The 22,724-nt window shown below is 34.3% G+C and overlaps 1 protein-coding gene across 5 annotated transcripts in view; it reads left to right on the forward strand.

Annotated features, from left to right (window-relative positions):
* Window positions 1-22,724, forward strand: part of adamts17 (ADAM metallopeptidase with thrombospondin type 1 motif, 17) — a 334,091-nt gene that overhangs the window by 131,309 nt on the left and 180,058 nt on the right. For all 5 annotated transcript variants that reach the window (XR_012383118.1, XM_073908056.1, XM_073908057.1 and 2 more), the window contains exon 8: window positions 12,854-12,959. Coding sequence is in view for 4 of the 5 variants with exons in the window: in XM_073908056.1 (XP_073764157.1) it covers window positions 12,854-12,959 (106 nt within the window). In the remaining variant the exon portion in view is untranslated. The remainder of the gene's footprint in view (window positions 1-12,853; window positions 12,960-22,724) is intronic.

The following is a 22,724-nucleotide window of genomic DNA, read 5'->3' on the forward strand; positions in this document are numbered from 1 at the left end:
ACAGCGCCCTCTAGTGTACTTATCGTCAAAAATGTACAACAAAGCATACCTTAAAGTAACACCTTACCTTAAAGTAGCACATTTCAGATTTGCAAAAATGTACACTGTGTCCTCTAATGGATTTGTCTTCTGAAACGTGTAACAAAACATACCCTAACATATTTTAATTTCGCAAAGCTATCGATTAGTAGATTTGTTACATAGATTTATACATTAGATGTCGCCTGGCCAATTGTTGTCTATTGGACGGAATGCGTCCATAGCGCCGCCATCTTGCTACAGGGTAGCGCTCCTTTGAAATGAATGCGGGACCAATATACAGTGGAGGACTGTGGCCATCCAAAGCCAGAGATATACACATATACACATGTATCTATGATCGGGAGTTTTCCTGGATGTTAATATATAATTTTTTTTTCTAATTACGAAAATTACTACATTGATGGATCAGTGATCGCACTGGCATTCCTGACAAAAAGCTTGTGTTTGTGTGTACAGAAATGTACTATTCACCCTCCCTGTTAAATTTGATCTAATCATGTCCTGAAACACACCTCCTCTCCTGCTTTCCCTTCTCATACTGACGGAGGGAGCGATTCGTTTGTGAATGAATCCCCCGAACGACTCTTTCACTAGCCGACAATAATACAAGTTTCTGGCACCTCAGCATCTCGTTGTCATATTTCTTTTGCATTGTTTGCTGATTTTATTCAACAAAACTAGCATAAGCCGAGTGTTTAGTGCGAGTTGGAGCTGCTTTGCCTTATAGTGAATGCAGTAAGTGACTGTTATCATCAATAACATTATCCGATTAGCACAAAAGTTCAGAACATACAAAAACAGAAAAAAACTTAATATTACCTATGAAATGTTCTGCCTTTGTGCTTTGTTTTCTTTGTTTGCTCGTTACTACACCCGTAGACAGGACTAAAGTCCAGCATCTTCACGTAATAACACTGTGTTGACTAGTGCGGTTGAATGACACTTGGCCTGGGAGCACTGTACCAATGTGGCGGCGCTATAGACTCATGCTCAGGGTCCCTATGCGATATCTAGTTTATAAATCTATGGATTTGTTACATGAAATGTGAAAAAATTTATTCAAAATAATGTATTTCAGGCAAAAATGCACACAGGAATCTCTAATGGATTTGTCATCTGAAACCTACAACAAAATGTCACCTAAAGAATGCATTTCAGATTCACACTCAGCGCCCTCTAGTGGATTTGTCATCTGAAACATGCAGTGAAATTTACAAAGTTCAGGTTTCGCAAAAATGTACGCTGAGGTGTGTATTTTCAATGAGCCTGGTTTGAACGTAACTGCTTTCTGTACAGATGTCAAAAATGAGTCAAAACCTTTATCACTGAGCATTACCACAGATCAGTCACATCAGAAAGTCTACGTCATATTGCAGACTATCACCTTTCCAGTGTTCCTGTGAAAGCACCTGGTTTGTGTCTGACACTGGACGAAACCCAGACAGCTTCACTTAGCCTCTGACCGCCGTGAGTGAAATCAATAACTAGAGACTGAATTCAGCCCAGATGCTCATGTTTACAAAAAATAAAAGTGCTCTGGACGGCAAAGACTGCAGTTTGGTCCAGCAGATGTACTTTAACATGGAATAAAGCAGGAGGAAATTTGCATGTTTGAGTGGTTGAGCATATGGAAGATCACATTTTACAATATGAATATACAGTTTATGTCAGAATTATTAGCCCCCTGTGTATTTTTCCCCCAATTTTTGTTAAACAAAAAGATTTATTTCCAAACATAATAGTTTTAATAACTCTAATAACTGATTTATTTTATCTTTGTCATGATGACAGTAAATAATATTTGACTAGATGTTTTTCAAGATACTTCTATATAGCTTTAAGTGACATTTAAAGGCTTAACTAGGTTAATTAGGTAAGTTAAGGTAATTAGGCAAGTCACTGTATATCAATGGTTTGTTCTGTAGACTATCAAATGTATATATATATCTTTAAAATGGTTTAAAAAAAAAACTGCTTTTATTCTAGCCAAAATAATACAAATAAGATTTTCTCCAAGAGAAAAACTAGTTTAGGAAGTACTGTGAAAAATTCCTTGTTCTATTAAATAACATTTGGGAAATATTTAACAAAGTAGGACAGGAGGGCTAACAATGTTGACTTCAACTGAAGCAAATAGGGGCGGCAAATTGAAATAAAAACTGATATCTCTCAATGTTTATTACAATTTTTTTTTCATAGTCAAATTTCTATATTTAGCTGATTGTGTTTTTGTGTTGTCTTGGCTGGTTTAGGGCTGTCATATATTACAGTTTTTCTCAGTCGCTTTGGTGCGTTTCTCACAACACCAGTGCATTTCTGCACAACAGTTAATGCATTTCTCAAAACAATTAGTACAAACTGTGAAACCTAGCTGATAACCTGCAAAAGCTCGTCACATGCTCAAAATGGATAGTTCATTCCTCAAAAGCAAGTATTGATGTCAATGAAAGTGTCAGTGTCATCAAAATGAAAAGTCCTGACACCACTGTTTATGAACAAGATGGTCAAATGGCTTAGTCATGTTTTCATTATGACAGTTTACTCTGTACAATTTTTTCCAATGCAAAGAAAGTCAGATTTTGGTGACACTTCCTGAAAATGCTCAAGACAGCACTTTATACTATTAGCTCAGCCATTTGAAAACTACAGTAAAGTGAGACATCACTGCATTTAGTGAGGTATCAGAGTACAAGACACTGAATATCTATGTTTCACATTTTTACTGCATTTGCTCTTTGCAATTCTAATTTATTCACAGCATTGTGCAAAATAATAAATAAACCCTTATTTACAACAAACATAAACTCCCTTTGGGTAGAGCTGTGCACAACTGTAAACAATATTGCAGTGCATATTGGAATTGAGCCTACAACATACACAGGTCTGTAAATCATTCATCAAATTGTTCAATTTTAAAGACATTTTTGGGAAAATAAAGATTTACATATTTTCATAAAACTTGCTAGAAAGATTTTGACAACTAGTTCAACATTTTTGTATGTAATATCTCAAGTAATGAAATGAGGACTATTAGTTTTAAATGGAGTGACTATTCAGCATTTACAAGTTTAGTTCATTTTGACTGACATGACAAAAGCGAATGATAATGTTATAAACAGCAGAGAGTTGTATGAAAGCAATTGATGCACGTCCAAAAGCATCTGCAATTTGTTGGAAGGAATGAGAAACTGCTACTAGGATGTGCACAAATGACTAATCGTTTTGAGAAATGCATTAACTGTTGTGCAAGTGTAAATAGTGTTGTGAGAAATGCATCAAAGCGACTGAGAAAAACTGTAATATATAAAACCACCAGTAGGTGGCAGCAAATCCCTGTCCTGACGAGGGATTCAGTGAATCGTCTATTCAAGTTATTTGTTCAAGAAAGCTGACTCATTTAGAAACCATTGTTACTGGCTGTTTTTCAATATGCATTTCTCAGCGATCTTGCGTCCTCGAGGACGTGTGAAACTCCCCGTATGTGGTTTTGATATCGAAGATGTACGGATGCAGACTTGAGCAACAAACTTGCTCTAGAGGTCTCAGAATAGGTTTCTTATTAACGTTCATATTTAAGATATAACTTATTTATCTCAGGAGTTTCCCTACATGAAATGGTGAATATACACATTACCATGAAAATCTTAATAAAGGAATAAACACATTAAGGGTGTTTATTTCCTGAAATTCGTATTAAAATTAGTTTTATTTATATTTTGCAACGTATATCTCTAAAGACTTTAGTATATATTGTGAAAAGGAGAAAAACAATAAAGTGCTGTATGAATGCTGTAATGTTTAAACAATTTTTGGTTAAAGATGCGTGAGGGTCACGTGACCATCAAGAAGGACAAAGCATCTAATTTCTCACAGGACGCATTCTCTGTCCTCCTCGCGGTCTGGGATAAAGGTGAACTGGGTAGGCTCAATTGTCCGTATGTATGTGAATGCGTGTGTATGGATATTTCTTAGTGATGGGTTGCCACTGGAAGGGCATCAGCTGCGTTACCCAGGTAAAAAAAAGTGCACTAAAATGCACTTTATGTATACTTAGTACACTTTTCAGTAATGTACTAAAAGTGCTCTAATTTCACACACTAATTTTGTACTTAATGTACTACAAGATAGTATTAAGTATATGTTAAGATAACCTAATACCATCTAAGTGTACTCAACTGTGCTGTTTTGAGACACCCTGAAACTGAACTAAAATGTGCTTTTAACATACTATATCTATATTTTATAAAATATATATTTAGTTACAACTTGAAATACACTTGAACCCTAATTTTAAACATTTATAAATATATTTAAAGAATAGCTTAAAGCATAATAGTAATTTATTAAAAGAATATACAAAATGTGAAAGCAGTGTGCTAAAATACACTTTAAGTACACTAATTATACTTTTTAGTGATGTACTAAAAGTGCTCTAATTTCACACACTAATTTTGTACTTAATGTACTAAAAGATAGTATTAAGTATATGTTAAGATGAACTTAATACCATCTAAGTGTACTCAAATGTGCTGTTTTGAGACACCATGAAATTGAACTAAAATGTGCTTTTAACATACTATATCTGTATTTAAAAATAAAGTTACAACTAGAAATACCCTACTTTTAAAAATGTAAATATATTTATGACTAATTTAAAGTATATTAGTAATATATTAAAAGAATATACAAATTGTAAAAAAAAAAGGTGCTAAATACTGTATTAAACGTATTTTGGGAAAATGTACTTCTACTACAATACATTACTAATAGATTTTAATGAAGTCAATTTAATGTAAACTTAAAATTACCACACTCAAAATCAACTTAAGTGTTAGTGATAGGGATGCAACGGTATCAGAATTTCACGGTACGATAATACCTCGGTATGAATGGCACGGTACGGTATTTATTGAATAATTTACAGGAAAAACAAAATTAATGAAAAGACTCGAAAAAAAGCACTGAACATATCAATGACATACAAATTAGCCATCTATCTGTAAGTTTCGAAACAGGAACTTAAATATTTCAATTTTAATAACAAAAAACTATTAAACCATATAAAAAAAAAATAAAGTTTCAATTTAGTATTGTTGAAAACTCATCACATTTAACATTTAATCACTCACTCACTTAGATAGAGATGGGTTTTAAGGAAAATTATCATATAACTATAATCTGGTAAAAGCTGGGATCTCTGGGCATGTCCCCTGCAACAGAAAAAAAAAACTCTTATTTGGGACTGAGGTTTCTGGGACAGAGAGATATGATTTAGCCAAGGTTGACAGCAGTGAGTAACGTTGTGCATTGTCTTTCCACCACTTGAGAGGACTAGACATGAGTGAGATAGAGATCTCTTTGCGGTACAAGTCAATGTCTGCATCAATCTAACAAGTGTGCCGTGTTCTGCAGTCCCCATGACTGTTTTTAGTCGTATTCCCCGACTTATATTTCACCACAGTCTGGCAGTGCCTGCATACTGTTTTTTTCTTTGTCTGTCACCTTTTCTACTTTTTCGTATCGTTTTAAAAAGAAACCGAAATGCTTCCACACATCCAATTTAAAACCCGCTTTAGGTTCGATCCTTTCCAGCTCTTTTTCATCCCCGCTACTAGCAGCACACTCCATTTCCCCATTACTGGATCTGTAGTGACAACAGACCGCACAGGATGATGGCCACGCCTAGGCTGATGGGAATTGTAGTTCTCGCTACCTCCCGTTCGTTTCATTCGCCTAAGCAAACTTTTCTCAGAAATATAGTTTTATTGAGTCATGCGCCTACGGTAATATTGAAAAAAATTACTATTGCGGTAAGACGGTATTTACAATATTGTTATATCCCTAGTTAGTGATAATAATGCATTCACATTAAGTGTACTTAAGTACAACTTTTGGGAAAATGTACTTCTACTACAATACATTAGTAATAGATTTTTTACATATTAACTTATTTTAAACTTAGGATTAGTATGTAAACAGTGTACTAAAAATCAACTAATGTTTAAAGCATTTAAAGCACACTTTTGAAAAACACACTAATAAAAGTCTTTTGGATGTTTTTTCTGTTGTGTACTTTATTATAGTACACTAAAAATTAATTTTAGTATTATGGTATTTAATATACTTTTGTCAAGTGTACTAAAGTCCTACTGAAGTATAAACATACTTTTAATTAGTATATTTATCGTATAAAACCATCAAACTTTTATTTAACACAAAAAATAGCAATGTACTAAAAATGTATTTGCGGGTGTTTATGTGTATTTTACAGTTTTTTACAATTGCTATGACAATTTTATCAATACATTTAACAAGTTTCCTAAACTCTTAACACAGTTAACACAACATCCGTCTTCGTGGGCTATACAATTAACACATTTCTTGTTGTTTTGACACAAAATGCATCCAGTTAACACAAATTTAAAATGCTTTAACTTCTTTTACACACAAGCACAACCAAGAACAAAACAATGTAATTTTACAGTCAAATTTACAAATGCTTTAACACAGTATGTCAGAACAGATAACACCATGTTCTAAACAGAAATTATATAGGATAAGGTCAAAGTGAACAGCTGTTCTAATTGTGAATTGAAACACAAATATATTCCCTGTATTTTATTCAATTGCCAATGCGAAACATCATATTGCGGTTATATAAATAAATAAACAAATAAATGTATATATATATATATATATATATATATATATATATATATAYACACACACACAYATATATATATATATATATATATATATATATATATATACATACATATATATATACATATATACATATATATATACATATATATATATATATATATATATACATATATACATATATATATATATATATATATACATATATACATATATATATATATATATATATATATATATATATATATATATATATATATATATATATATATATATATATATATATACATATATATATATATACATATATACATATATATATATATATATATATATATATACATATATACATATATATATATATACATATATACATATATATATACATATATACATATATATATATATATATATATATATATATATATATATATATATATACATATATACATATATATATATATATATATATATATACATATATATATATACATATATATATATATATATATATATATATATATATACATATATATATATATTTATTTATTTATTTTATACATATATTTTATACATATATATATATATATATATATATATATATATATATATATATATATATATATATATATATATATATATATATATATATATAAGCACACTCATGTCTTGTTTTGGTTTTTCCAATCACATGATCATATGTTCTAATAGAGGACTCTTGAGGTTTTTGAAAGGAACATCAAAGAACTCTGTCACCAATACGTCCATGTAAGATTATGCAATACAGTCATTACTGTACTATACACAGTGTGTTTTGCAGTAAACTACTCTTTAAACCTGGAGTTCATTAGTACATACAGTACATATACAGTACAGCATTTGCATACACGGAGTCTAATTACTTTCAGAGAGTCATGAAGTTAGAGGCCAATCAACTACCACATGAAATTTTCAATGTTGACAAGGCTGGGGATGTCGCCGTAGGAAAAACATAATAGGCCAAAGGGCCACAGTTACCGTGCCGGGCCACAGAAGATATCAAGTATAATGTGGATGAGAACATGTGGCAAAAGACCGGGCAGAATAGAAGATTACTTTGTTATTTTATTATAATTGTGGTGCTTTTTCTGTTTGCATTGATGTCCTTTTGCAAAAAAAGTCTGTACTGCAGAAATTCTGTGTCTGTATTTTTTTTTTTTTTACATAAACTGTAAATTTTATAAAGCAATTTTTTTTCTTCGTTTTGTATAGAATTTTTGCCGTAAATGAAAGAAAATGCATGCATTTACTTAACCCAACAAAACAAAACTGTAACGAGACTTCAAATATAAGGGCAGAGCTGACACATAAACTAATGGAGTTTCTGTAATGTCAGCTGATGATAGTGTTTTTATTGTCAGTGTGTTCTGATTGACTGAATGTTTCTGTTGGAAGAGAACATGTGTTTGTGTTTTGAACAATAATTTCATTTTGAAACATGATTGCAGTGTTTTGTTAGACATGGTGTGTTCGTTTATTATAGTATTTTGAAAAGTAGTTTTGAGGTTTAGTTTATAATGTGTGATTTTGAGCATGAAATTAACTGTTTTGCCAATTGTGTATTTTAGGTGTGTTGCTGCGTTAAGAGTTTAGCAAACTTGTTAAATGTATTGAAAAAAGTGTCATAGCCATTGTAAAAAACTGTAATTGCATTTAATTATGTATTTTTTTTCACCTGGGAATACATATGCTGGAAAAGTTGGTGGTTCATTCAGCTGTGGCGACTCCAGATTAGTAAAGGGACTAAGGTGAAAATGAATGAATGAAAAATTAATGTTTATAATATATCATATTTACTTTAGTTTAGCACAAAAATATTTAAAAAAAATACTGAATGTCTTTCACAAATCATCGTTGCTTTATTAACAAACCCATTATCACTTTCAACAGCATTCGCAATAACAACATTATCCAGTGAGTTACGAAACTTGATATTTAATGTAAAATAAACAGCATGTCTGTGTCCAAAACTGCTCTGTTTTTGTCTTTGAGGTAATGATTATATCTTGCCAGGAATCAGTTGTTATTCCTCAGGACAAGGAGACAAAGAAAATGAGTGTAATTTGCATTAAAACAAAACCTATATTACAAACCTCTCAAGTATGACATTTGAAAGAAAGCTAGTAAAGAGGGATTTGCAACAACAACAGCAGCAGCAGAGAAACCTCCAGTCAGTGTGTATTTTCAGGCATCAAAGCGTTGGGGTTTAAGGGGTTTGCCATGATGACAGTACATAATATTTGACTAGATCAGGAGTAGGGCTGTAACGATACACCAAACCCACGATTCGATTCGTATCACAATTTTTGACCCACGATTCGATTCGTATCACGATTTTTTTTTTCGTGTGGGGTGGGGAAAAAAGATTTTTAAAACTATTTTTTATTAAATAAAATTAGATCATTTTTGTTTTCTTTGTAACAAAATACTTTTGAAAAACCAAACAGAACTAAACTCCATTGTGTAGATGGTTCAAGCATGTTGAAAATTCTTTTTCAATCAAGTTCTCTTACATAGAAAAAGTAAATTAAATAGCTACTAGGGATGCTCATTTCGGTTAATTTTGCTAACAGACAACCGCCGCTCATTAATCGGTTATTATAATAACGGTTAACTGGTCAGATTACTATTAATTGTATATTAAACAAATTGACGTGTCTATTTTGTGTCTGACACAATAAATATTGCATTTTAAAATAGGCTACTGGTTTATTTTTAAATGCTAGCATATTAATAACAGAACAAAACAACAGAGCATCTTCACGCACCTGCAGTGTTTAGCACAGAAGAGCAGAATAATTTAAAGAGCCCATATTATACATGAAATAAGGTCATATCTTGGTTGTAAGGGTCTCCAACAACAGTCTAATATGCATGCAAGGTCAAAAAACACTTTCATGGTCTTATAATCTGCATTTATTTTTATCTAATTATCCCAGCGACTCCTGTATGAATCGTCCAGTGATTCATTTGTTCCCAAACCCCTCCTTAGCGCGAAGCTAATCTGCGCTGATTGGGCCGATGACAGTTTGTCGCGATTGGTCGACTGCCTTCAGTCAGAGAGGGAAATGGCCAATAGCTAATCAGCAATTTAAAAAGTAATCACAGTTCATACACGCTCGATAGTGTAGGCGTGGACTTTAGCTGCCACACTATGGCGAGTGGATAGTGCCACGGATAACCGAACGAAGGAGACAGTCGTGTACTCGCCAAACCACACACACACAAAAACACACACACACCTCCGGATGACAACGCTCCCGCTTCAGCCCGCACCCGCCAGGTTTTAGCCTGAGAACCCGCTCCGTTTTCTGCCCGCCGCGCCCGGTCCCGCTAGAGCGGAGAACACAACCAAATATCACCCAGTATACAGTCCAGACAGCCAAGCTGTCTGTATAAAAACACACACACAGCACAAAGTACACAAAGCTCGTTCGTTCGTTCGCTCTCTCTCTCGCTCTCTCTCTCTCTCTCTCTCCCCGCGCCAGATTTCTGCGGCACGGGAATACATTTCCGAATAAATCGCGGGAGCAGAACTCTAGCACGGAGCTCCATAAACAAACAGCACGCGTCGCGTTTTTAACGTGACTTTGCACGCGATAAGATAATATATCCAGTTAACCTGATACAGTACACGCGGTTACAAGTAACAAATCACAACTAAATACATTTGCAAGCTAGAGTAAACGAGGCAACAACTTTAACCGCACGTACTTACACTTGAGAAATGTAAGAAGAAACCCATCCTGACGTCCATCAGTTACTCTTTACTGATCCTTCCTTTAACAAACTCAGATGAAGTATTCTTTGTAGCATGTAGCTTCCAGAAGTTTCCAACTGCTTGGTTATAATGCTGATGTTTCATCTTTGGGTAGAGACTCAATATATCCATCTGCAGTGTGACTTCAATCGACCGGCATGTTTGTGTGCGTGTGTTTGTGGGTGTGCGTGTGTTTGTGGGTGTGTGTGTGTGTGTGTCTGGGTTACTGCGTCAGAGGGCGGGGCCTCAGGTTTGAAATCTCCCGGGTTTGCGCGTGCACGTGAAAAACTTTGTTTCGTTCGTACGTCATGGCGAAACACCTAATGAGTCGGTATCAAGGCGACTCGTTTGAAGCACTATGATTCGACTCTTTTATAGATGAATCAACAGTTTTAAACACTGTATTCTTACAGATTTAAGCCTTAGCTGGATACTTCACTTCACTTAGAGCTGTGTTACACACTACATGGAGGGGAATTTTCAAAAACCCATAATATGGGCTCTTTAAATAAAATGAATAAAATAAATAGGACTGCCCTAAATTATTTTCATTTAAATAATTAATTTATATTACAAAACGAAAATACTGACTGATCCTTTTTAATAACCGGCATAGGCTGTTTTTTCCAATCATGTTTTTTTCTTCCGTCAAATAAAAATCGCAGACTTCCTCAAATTGCCCGCTCCACGGAAAATATGCATTTATTTAATGCCCCGCTGTTATTATTATTATAACAAAACCTTTTACATTTTAATAGAAATCACTATTTTAAAGAATAAGTCCTGATGGTTTCCTCTCTCTCCCTCGCGGTTCGCACGCGCTGCGTGATGAAAAGACAACAACGCACGCATATGTTGACTTTTTGTAAACAGTTTTGTTGTTTAAATATGCTATTGCATTAATGTGCATACATGCATAGCCGAAAACAAGGCGCATCTCACTGCCTTTATGTTGACAAGGAAAAAAGAAGAGAAGCGCGGTCCTCTTATGAAACGACTGAATCAGCTGGGTATCGATTATGCAAAAGTGTTGCTGTCTGTGTTGTTACAATTGTAATATTTAATGCTATTGTTATATTAAAGATTTGTACATTCATACAGCTCTGGATAACTTAAAACAGCGATTAGACCTTCAGAGCGGCATGTGTCCTGAAGTAAAGCGAAACGGCTATAAACTCCAGCAAGATAGAGTGATTATAACCAGAGTCATATACCTTTATCTCTAAATAAAGTATAACTATAGAAACTGTGTTCATCTTAACTGAAAGCTTCGTCCTGTTTCCTGGCCTCACGCATCGCGCTGTCAGTCAGCACGTAACGTTAACTCTCAAAGGTTCAAACAGAAAGCGCACAGCAAGGTTACAGAAAAGTTTCCTCTGCAGAGGAGTCGGGGCATCTGGTGAACGCCCATTCCTCTCTGCGCAGCCACATTAACAACAATGCTTTGACAGCACTGGCAATGTTTCTGCCGTTGTCTGTTGTCAAGAGGGGTTAAGTTGGTTTTGTTTTTGATATTCCTGACACATTCAGACAGTCCCTTACTAAGAGCTCCGTGCGAGCTCTCCCGGTTAAACGCTAATTGCGAGGGCTTAACGGAGCAGTGCTCGTAATGTCGAGCGGAAAAAAAGTGTTTCCTCACGTTCTTCTTCAACTAGCTCAACTTTTGCAGGCACGCGTGACGTTATTGGAAAGGTAGTCACGGGGTGTGTCGCGATTCTCCCTTATCACACCGCGACACAGGATCGTAGATCTGAGTGTCGCAATTTCGATTTTATATCGTGTATCGTTACAGCCCTAATCAGGAGTAACCAACTCTGTTCCTGGAGATCGACCTTCCTGCAGATTTCAGTTGCAACCCATATCAAACACACCTGCCTCTAATTATCAAGTGCTGTTCAGGTCCTAATTAATTGGCTCAGGTGTGTTTGATCAGGGTTGGAGCTGAACTTTGCAGGAAGGTAGGTCTTCAGGAATAGGGTTGAGCACCACTGGACTAGACATGTTTTAAGATACTAGTATTCAGCTTAAAATGACATTTAAATTAGGTTAACTAGGCAAGTTAAGGTAATTAGGCAAGTTATTGAACCACAATTGTTTGTTCTGTAGACAATCAAAAACAAATATTGCTTAAGGGGGCTAATAATATTCACCTTAAAATGTTTTTTTTAAAAATGAAAAACTTTTTTATTCTAGCCGAAATAAAACAAATAAGAGTTTCTCCAGAAGAAAAAATATTACAGGAAATACTGTGAAAAATTCCTTGCTCTCTTAAACATCGTTTGGGAAATATCGCAGGAGGGTGAATCATTTTGACATCAACTGTAACTCTGTGCTTTGTTTTCTCCTCAGGAATCGCGTATCTGGGCGGCACCTGTAGCTCCAAGAGGAAGTGTGTGCTGGCGGAGGACAACGGACTCAACCTGGCCTTCACCATCGCTCATGAGCTCGGACACAAGTGAGTGCAGACGTCCCAAAACACAAACCAGATCTAGCAGTCACTGAAATCTGATTTACAGGCCCTGTGATTGTCTTACATCTTCGTCTTGGTCATCACTATTGTCAGCTCTAGGGTGCGCTTCCCAAACAACAACGTAACTCGTGGCTGAACTACCATAGTATGATGCAATATTTGGGAAAAGAATGATGTAGTGATGAGTGTTCCCCAACTCCGTAGTTTCTCTGTCGCAGACTTGTCGTTTGAACCACGTTAGTTATAACATAAAATGTCCATAATGACATAATGATGCGCTAAATGAGGTGGAGTAACAACTTCTTTAGAAAAAATCCCAAACATTGTATTTAATTTTTGTCTGTGTATGCACAAATTATATTGTATAATCACCAAACTTGTTCCTGGAGGGCCGGTTTTCCACAGATCTTTGCTCCAACTCTAATCAAACACACCTGAACAAGCTAATCAACGTCTTACCAGGTATACTTAAAACATCCAGGCAGGTGTGTTGAAGCAATTTGGAGCTAAACCCTGCAGGGACACTGGCCCTCCAGGACCGATATTGGTGACCCCTGGTGTAGACGCATCTGCATTTTGAAAAAACATTCAATATTAGTTTTGGTAATTGAAATACGCTGCTCAAAAAATAAAGGAATCACTAAATTAACATCCTAGATCTGAATGCATAAAATATTCCTATTATATACTTTGTTCTTTACTTAGTTGATTGTGCTGACAACAAAATCACACGAGGAAATTTAAATGGAAAACAAATTTATTAACCCATGGAGAACTGGATTTGGAGTCACACTCAAAAAAAAAAAAAAAAAAAGATTGTCAATCAATGTCGCTATTTAAGTGGGCAGTTTGATTTCAATGACTTAAAGTTACACTGTGTTTTTTTATGTGTTCCCTTTATTTTCTTGATCAGTGTCTATGTAAAGGACACATAATTTGAGCCTATATTTCCTATATATATATATATATATATATATATATATATATATATATATATATATATATATATATATATATATATCCTATATTTATATATATATATATATATATATATATATATATATATATATATATATATATATATATATATATATATATATATTAGGGATGTAACGGTATTGTAAATACCGTCATACCGCAATATTAATTTTTTTCGATATTACCGAAGTCGCATGACTCGGTAAAACTATAGGTCTTCTGAGAAAATATGCTCAGGCGAATGAAGCGAACGGGAGGTAACGAAAACTACAATTGCCATCAGCCCAGGCTTGGCCATAATCCCTTGCGGTCTGTTGTTGCTACAGATCCAGTAATGCGGAAATGGATTGTGCTGCTAGAGCGGGGATGAAAAGAGCTGGAAAACTCTAAAGCAGGTCGCACACCAGAAGCGCCACTCGGCGCCGCGACACGGCGCGTACATGACAGATTAAAGTATCGCACACCAGACGCGCACATTCGAATGATATTTAACATGAAACTAATCAGATGGCGCTCTGTGGCGCGGCTGAAAAATGAACTGCGTCCTGAGCCGTCGCCGGGCGCCGCCGACAGCCGCCGACTTGCGGCGCCGGTGTGTGTATCCTGATAGAAACCTATGATTAGAATTCTAAAATACATGGCGCTGCGCGGCGCGCCGCCGAGCGTCGCTTCTGGTGTGCGACCTGCTTTACATGCACAGTTCAGTCCTGCATTATCTCCGTGTAAGTTCAGACTTCGCAAGTTTGATCAAGGCTGCAGTCTCTTCTTCTCAGTTTGATATGGAAAAGCAGATTATACCGAGGACACGGGTAAATCTTCAAAGGGAACCATGTACTTTATAACTTCATTCACATCACCCTGGCTTCGTTGTTTCACTTTCTCAACAATAAAATGTAAACATGATTTAAGGAACTGCCTATTTTCATTTTAATATTAGCAACTTAGACAGCAGAAATGTTGAGGCGTCGTGCTGCATATATGAGCGTCATCTTCACTGTGTGCATATTTATAACAAAACGGAGCCGATAACAACACTGCCTCCTTTCAATTTCAGTGAAAATACGAAACACACCCTCTCTTTTGCTGAGTATCAGTTTTAATAATCGATAATGGCCATTTTAAAAGTATAACATACAATAAGTTTATACATTATAGGAAATAAAGGCAAGCGATCAGTCAATATACAGAATGTACGTGGTTACATTAATCATTAACTTATCTTTGCGCTCAGCCAAAACACGTTACCTGAGAACAAGTAATAGATTCCAATGACCAAAGTCAGGGAATATGTTGTTAGATAAAGACAACAAGATAAATGAAATATCCCGTTTAATAAATATAGTGAGATTAGATCCAGCGGGAGATGCTTGATGAGAAGTCCGACTAGCAGAGCTCTCATCTGGGTAGATGGGCTGAGTGTGATTAAATGTTGAATGTGATGAGTTTTCAACAATACTAAATTGAAACTTTATTTTTTTACATGGTTTAATAGTTTTTTGTTATTAAAATTGAAGTTCCTGTTTCAAAGCTTACAGATAGATGGCTAATTTGTATGTCATTGACACTTTTGGCACTTTTTTGGAGTATTTTCATAAGTTTTGTTTTTTCCTTTAAATGATTCAATAAATACCGTACCGTGACATTCATACCGAGGTATTACCGTACCGTGAAATTCTGATACCGTTACATCCCTAATATATATATATATATATATATATATATATATATATATATATATATATATATATATATATATATATATTAGTGCTGTCAATCGATTAAAAAAAATAACTAATTAATCGCGATTAATAACGATTAATCGCATTTAAAATACTGAAACTTGTAATTTTGCCTATTTAAATGTAAAATTAATGTAAACGCAAGAAAAAAATATTTCAATTCAAAATATAATTGTTTAATAGAATTTTTGTTTAACTTGTAACACAGATTTCTTCATGTAAACAACATACCCACAATAAACCATCAAGATCCTGGCTTGACAGCCATATTTATAACAGAAATTAAAACACAGGCATGTTAATGACATTTCAATTTCAAAAACCATCAATGCCAATAAAGAAAACATTAATTTCCATGGTGGATTCTAAGTGGACTGCAAAAAAATGCCAAAATACAGGAATTGCAGATATGGAAAATGAAAAATTATAATAATAAACTATAGAATAAAACTGTTGCACTCATTGTAAAGTTTTATTGCTGTGAGTTGAGAACATTAATTATAGAGTAGAAACAATTTTGCTTAATCCTCCTTTACATTCATCCAGTTGCTAGGAGTATCCCGCAAGTGCACAGAGACTCCCAAATGCCCGCAAATGAATGATAATTTCTTGCAAACCGGTCGTTATATACATTGCACACCCCTCTCGCCCCTACTCAGATACGTCGTTCACTCCACCCCTGACACCCCTCAACGGGCCTGACACAGACACACACACAGACAGACACACACAACGCGCTGCAGACGTTTTGGCCCCAACGGCCTTCCATACTTGGAGCGACTCCCCTCAGATTTAACACGCATGATCACGTTCATCAAATTTGCTAAGCATCCTAAACTAAGCGTCCTAAAGTATTACTGTATTTCACAAGGATTCTGACACAACAACGCGAAGCATACGCTTTCGTTGCGTTTAATGAGGAAACACGCTAAACTTGGAGGGCTCATGCTGAAAGGCAGAGTAATGCCCTGTCTTTGACAGCTCGCGACTTCACCAGACATTCTGAATACATTTACATAAGACACCAATACTCCGATTTTAATATGATTAAGATAATACTCTTATTAAAATTCTACCCTGTAGCCTTAAAAGAAACCATACCTTAAAGGAACACCGAGTCACGAAATGCGGAGGATTTTCTTTCTGTTCGCCATGCGGTATCCAGAGATGTATAAAGTACTAGAGACCCGTACTTAAGTAAAAGTACAAGTGCTCTATCAAAAAGTGACTTGAGTAGAAGTAGAAGTGCTCTTTAATCACCATACTTAAGTGGAAGTACTAAAGTATTCAACATTTTTAGTACTTAAGTATTGCAAGTAGTTTATTTCAAAATTTACTACTCAAGTACTGAAAGTAAAAGTACAAGTATTGTGTAATGTAGTTATTAAAGAAGGCAGTCAAAAGACATCATATTGTTTTGTTTATTTTAAATATCTTTGGGGCACTTGATTAAGCAGAATGAAAAGAAACATGGCTTATGATACTGTTTTTCTCTGTAAATAATTTCTATGGTACAAGAACTCACATCGTCGGGCTCTTTTACCAGAAAATCACTTCACTGATGAGATAATTCAGCATGTTCATTCATACTCTCTCTCTCTCTCTCTCTCTTTTACACACACATACACACACACACCTAAATGTACACTCTCACACATTCATACACTCTCACACACAGTTCTCTCTCTATCTCTCTCTCACACACACACGCACACACACACACACACACACACACACATACTTGTTTTTGTGCATTGTGGGGGTCACCTGTCACGGTGGTTACGTAATGGGGACCGCCCTTTCTGATGATGTTAGAGACATAAAAAAAATAGTTTGCCACACAAAAACACAAACTATTTCATAAAATCACTTCAGATTTTGGATATTCCGCAATTTTATTTTTAGACCTGACACAGTGGTCACTTGTGGGGACATTTCAGGTTTTGTGTAGAAGTGGGGTCCGCCACATACACAACCGATTTTTAGACAAAGTGGGGACCAATTCTACACACACTTTACTGGTTTTGAGACAAAGTAAGGACCAGTTCCAGATACACATTACTGGTATTGAGTCAAAGTAGGGACCAGGTCTACACACACATTACCAGTATTGAGTCAAAGTAAGGACCAGGTCTACACACACATTACCGGTATTGAGTCAAAGTAAGGACCAGGTCTACACACACATTACTGGTATTGAGTCAAAGTAAGGACCAGGTCTACACACACATTACTGGTATTGAGTCAAAGTAAGGACCAGGTCTACACACACATTACCGGTATTGAGTCAAAGTAAGGACCAGGTCTACACACACATCACTGGTTTTGAGTCAAAGTAGGGACCAGATCTACACACACATCACTGGTTTTGAGTCAAAGAAAGGACCAGGTCTACACACACATTACCGTTTTTTAGTCAAAGTAAGGACCAGTTCTACACACACATTACCGGTTTTTAGGCAACGTGGGGATCAGATCAGCACCCTTACTAATATTAAATTTTAAACCTCAATCAAGTAATTTGACAGTAAACTGCTTTAGAATTTTCATTTGAAGAGCAGGTCAGTTTATAAAAAATGTAATTTGAATACAGAAGGAACCTCAAGATCCAAACAGGAAATGGTCCAGAATAGATTTAATAAATGTTATATTTATTATAAATAATTTCCACAAAACCTTTAAACACAAAAAAACAGTAAACACAAAATCCATGAAACTCTCTTGCATGTCTAAAAGCAGTTCTCATTGGGTATAACAAGCTTCCACATAACTCTTCCATGTCTGCGTACACATTTAGTTAAGTGCAATAACAAACAATATTAAACGGTTAGTTCACCTCAAAATGAAGATTCTGTTATTAATTCCTCTCCTTCATATTGTTTCAATCCCTTGCTGTCTATGGAGGATGAGGAGTTCTTGCACTTTATCTAAGTTATCTTCCTTTGAGTCTGAAGATGAATGAAGGTCTCAGGGGGTTAGAGTGAGATGAGGGTAATTAATAATATAATGTACATTTTTGGGTAAACTCTTAAAACCAACCAGTATGTTCTATTTCTGTTTCTGTCGTATTGTAACTATTTGAAAAAAAAAAAAAAACATTAAAAATATTAAAAAATATATTAATAAAGAACTGAACCCCACAAATGCACAGAGACCTTCATCATATAACCAAGCCACCAAAACTCCAAATAGACATCATTTGTTAAGCATTAACTCTACATTAATAGTAAGCAGTTTATAAACACAGCTAGATGCTCTATTGTTGACTTATAAGCATGTGTTATGTGCTCAATTTTTGTGTTTTCATACTTTGTTTATAATTCATTTTTCATTACTAAATGAAGTATTGCATTATTTACAAACTGTCTAAGAATAATTGGTGTTTTTTAAGATCATTAAGAATGAGTAAATTTATACATTTACTATTCAGGCATATAATCAGGGCTAAAAAAAAAAAAAAAAAAAAAAAAAAAATCCAATCGGTTCACTCTGAGCAGAATTTATATTTTTTCGGTTCTGTTCTTGCGTTCCTTAATAGACAAAATATTCCGAAAACAGTTTTCTAGAAAAAAAAAAACAAAAAACAAAAAAACTTTATTTAATTACAAAGTATTGCAGGGCTCTAGAGTGCTCTGTTTTTTAATGGTGCAACTAAAAAATCTATACGAGGGGTAAGATTAAATGAATTTTCAATAAGTATCATTAAAGATATATTTATAATATGAACTTGCTTTTGGTTATTGATTGACACGCTGTTTAAAGGCGCTACACACAGCCCCACTCCTTGGTATCGAGCGCAGGCCCGGCCGTACATTTAGATGTTGTATAATATGAAATAGCAGTAAAAATTATGAAAATTGTTATGAAATAGTTTTTCAGTTATGTAGCCGAATAAAAATATTTAGTACACTCCACAGTGCAATTATTATTTAAATTTATTATATCCATTATTATTAATATTAGTAAAATCTTTTTTAAAAATTTACTTTAGGCTATACTGCTATTTGCTCATGCAAAATTAAACACCAGAAAATATATCGTAGGCCTATATTAAGAGCTAAATTACAGTTAGCATCATAATTAGTTCAATTATGTGCTGTAGGCTATTGATTGACCAACACCCCCTGTATACAGTTTACCCACTGCAGGTCTACAGTTCTGATGTGTATTTTGAATTACTTGTTTTAAATGACAGTAAGACATGCTATATTTAGTTTTTATAGTAAAATATACATTATAATCCAGTACAAAGTAAAATAATATTTATTAGTGGCCTATTGGCAGCGTATAGCCGTTAAGCTTATAGTCTAAGCATGTCATTTTATTATTATTAACATAAACTACAAACTAGCATCCTTATGATTTTATTTCGTTTCTGTATATTTTTATCAAACGAAAAATGCAATGAGTTATACTTTGGTTTTAATTTTATTAGAAATTTAATAGCCGTTTAGGCAACACTACTTCTACATGTCATTGGCTCTGATTGTGTTTTTTACAGATAACCTATATACAAAGATTTTTATTAAACAAGTGCACTACCACAAGATATTTTTGTAGGCGTAAAAATCTAAAAAGTATCATTATCATATTCTTGCCTTATTCATCTTTAATATAAATATAAAATTTAACACATTCATTGATTAAACTAGGGATGCTAACGATCACTCGATTGATTTATTGTCGGCAACCCTTTAAAACCGATAGACCTTATCGATGACCGATTAAGCATGGGCATTTAATAAGTTATGCTTTGCTCTTTGAGATGCGTCCACGATTTCACACATTACATAATCAAGTGTGCGCAGTTTAGGCTACGTTACCCTATGGAGTCGTGCACTCTCTTGACTTTGCATATTGGTTATGCACATATTGGTCATACCTATTATGCTCAGATCTCGTTTATCCGCTGGTGCTGCCATTAATCCGCTGGTCAAGTAATCAAAAAGTAGGCTACATGACGTTTAATTATGGGCAGGTTATTAAGACCAAACATTGGTTGTGCAAACTGTATTACGTTCTCTAAAATTTTAAAGTGTTTTAAGCTACATTATCTTTTATAGACTGGCATAGACCTAAATACGCATCACGGCCAGACATTTATAGTTTATATAAAAACGAGCGTCACCGTCGCATTTGTTCACATGCTTTAAATTAATGCTTTTTGTCTCCCAAATTCATATAATAAAGAGAATGATAAAATAACATTATTAACCGTTTAACTGTAAACGTTTCTGTTCAGAACGATTAAAGTTGATCTTTTTTTTTCGGTTTTCGTTTCTGTTCCTGAAAAATGTCATTTGATTCTGTTTTTCGTTTCCGTTCCTTGAACCGGTTTGGAGCCCTGCATATAATACGTTTTTCTGCATGTTAATTAATGCTTTATGAACTCAACTTCATGCAGTTTTGTGATCTAATCTAAAGTGAGGAATACTGATGCTGTATAAATCCCTTATAAATGACAATTAAAGGCTCAGAATCATTCATTTATTCATTTATTTTCATTTTGGTTTTCTCTCTTTATTAATTCGGGGTCGCAACAGCGGATTGAACCACCAACTTATCCAGCACGTTTTTATGCAGCGGATGCACTTCCAGCTGCAACCCATCCCTGGGACACATCCATACACATACACACTTATTCACGCTCATTTACTGCGGACCATTTTAGGCTACCCAATTCACCTGTACCGCATGTAGGAGCACCTGGAGGAAACCCACACCAACACAGGGAGAACATGCAAACTCCACACAGAAATGCCAACTGACCCAGCCAGGGCTCAAACCAGCGACCTTCTTGCTGTGAGGTGACAGCACTACCTACTGTGTATCAAATAAACAATAAGTATTTGCAATCGTACCTAAACAAATACAATTACTGTAAATTTTAAACATTGCTGAATAACAGGAGTGTCGAAATACAACATCATTTGATAAAACAACAATATAATAATTTAACAATACATTACGTGTAAAGCAATTTTATATTTAGACAAGATTGCAATGATTTACTTTTCATTTGATACAGTTTCATTTGAGCATCTTGTAATAAGTAGAAATTAAGTCATTTTTTTCCTGTATATAATGTAACTGAGCCTTATATTGTCATTTATAATGGATTTATAAAGCATGAATAGCCCTCGCTTTAGATTAGATCACAAAACTGCATGAAGTTGAGTTCATAAAGCATTTATTAACATAATAAACAACTTATTATATGCCTGAATAATAAGAATTATCAATGTTATTTTGAATAGTTTATTAATCATTTACTTGCACATTCTGAATTATCTAAAAAAAAAAACACCAACTACTTTTAAATATCTGGTTTGTTAATGATGTATTTTTCATTACTAAATTAAGTATTGCATTATTTACCAAGTATGAAAACAATCATTAAGCACATTATAATTGTGCTTATAAGTCAATAATATTTGTAATTTATATTTATAAATATAATTTATAAACTGCTTACTAATGTCTATTAATGTAGCGTTAATGCTTAACAAACGTTCAACTAACTATTTGCTAATGTTTCATAAATAATTCATTGTGTGCAGTTATTATAGTGTTACCCAACATTTATATATCTTATTAATCAGGCATATAGTAATGGTTACTCTGTCTGATAATAAATGCTTTATGAACTCAACTTCATGCAGTTTTGTGAGCTAATCTAAAGTGAGGACTATTGATGCTTTATAAATCCCTTATAAATGACAATTAAAATCTCAGCTATATTCTACACAGAAAAAAAGAAATAAATTAAAAGGGGGAGTGATTTATATATATATATATATATATATATATATATATATATATATATATATATATATATATATATATATATATATATATATATATATATATATATATATATGGTGAAGCAGTGGCGCGGTAGGTAGTGCTGTCGCCTCACAGCAAGAAGGTCGCTGGGTCACTGGTTTGAATCTCGGTTCAGTTGGCATTTCTGTGAGAAGTTTGCATGTTCTCCCTGCATTCGTGTGGGTTTCCTTCGGGTGCAAAGGCACAG

The sequence above is a fragment of the Danio rerio genome, chromosome 7 (assembly GCF_049306965.1).
Source record: "Danio rerio strain Tuebingen ecotype United States chromosome 7, GRCz12tu, whole genome shotgun sequence".
NCBI classification, from domain to species: Eukaryota; Metazoa; Chordata; class Actinopteri; order Cypriniformes; family Danionidae; genus Danio; species Danio rerio.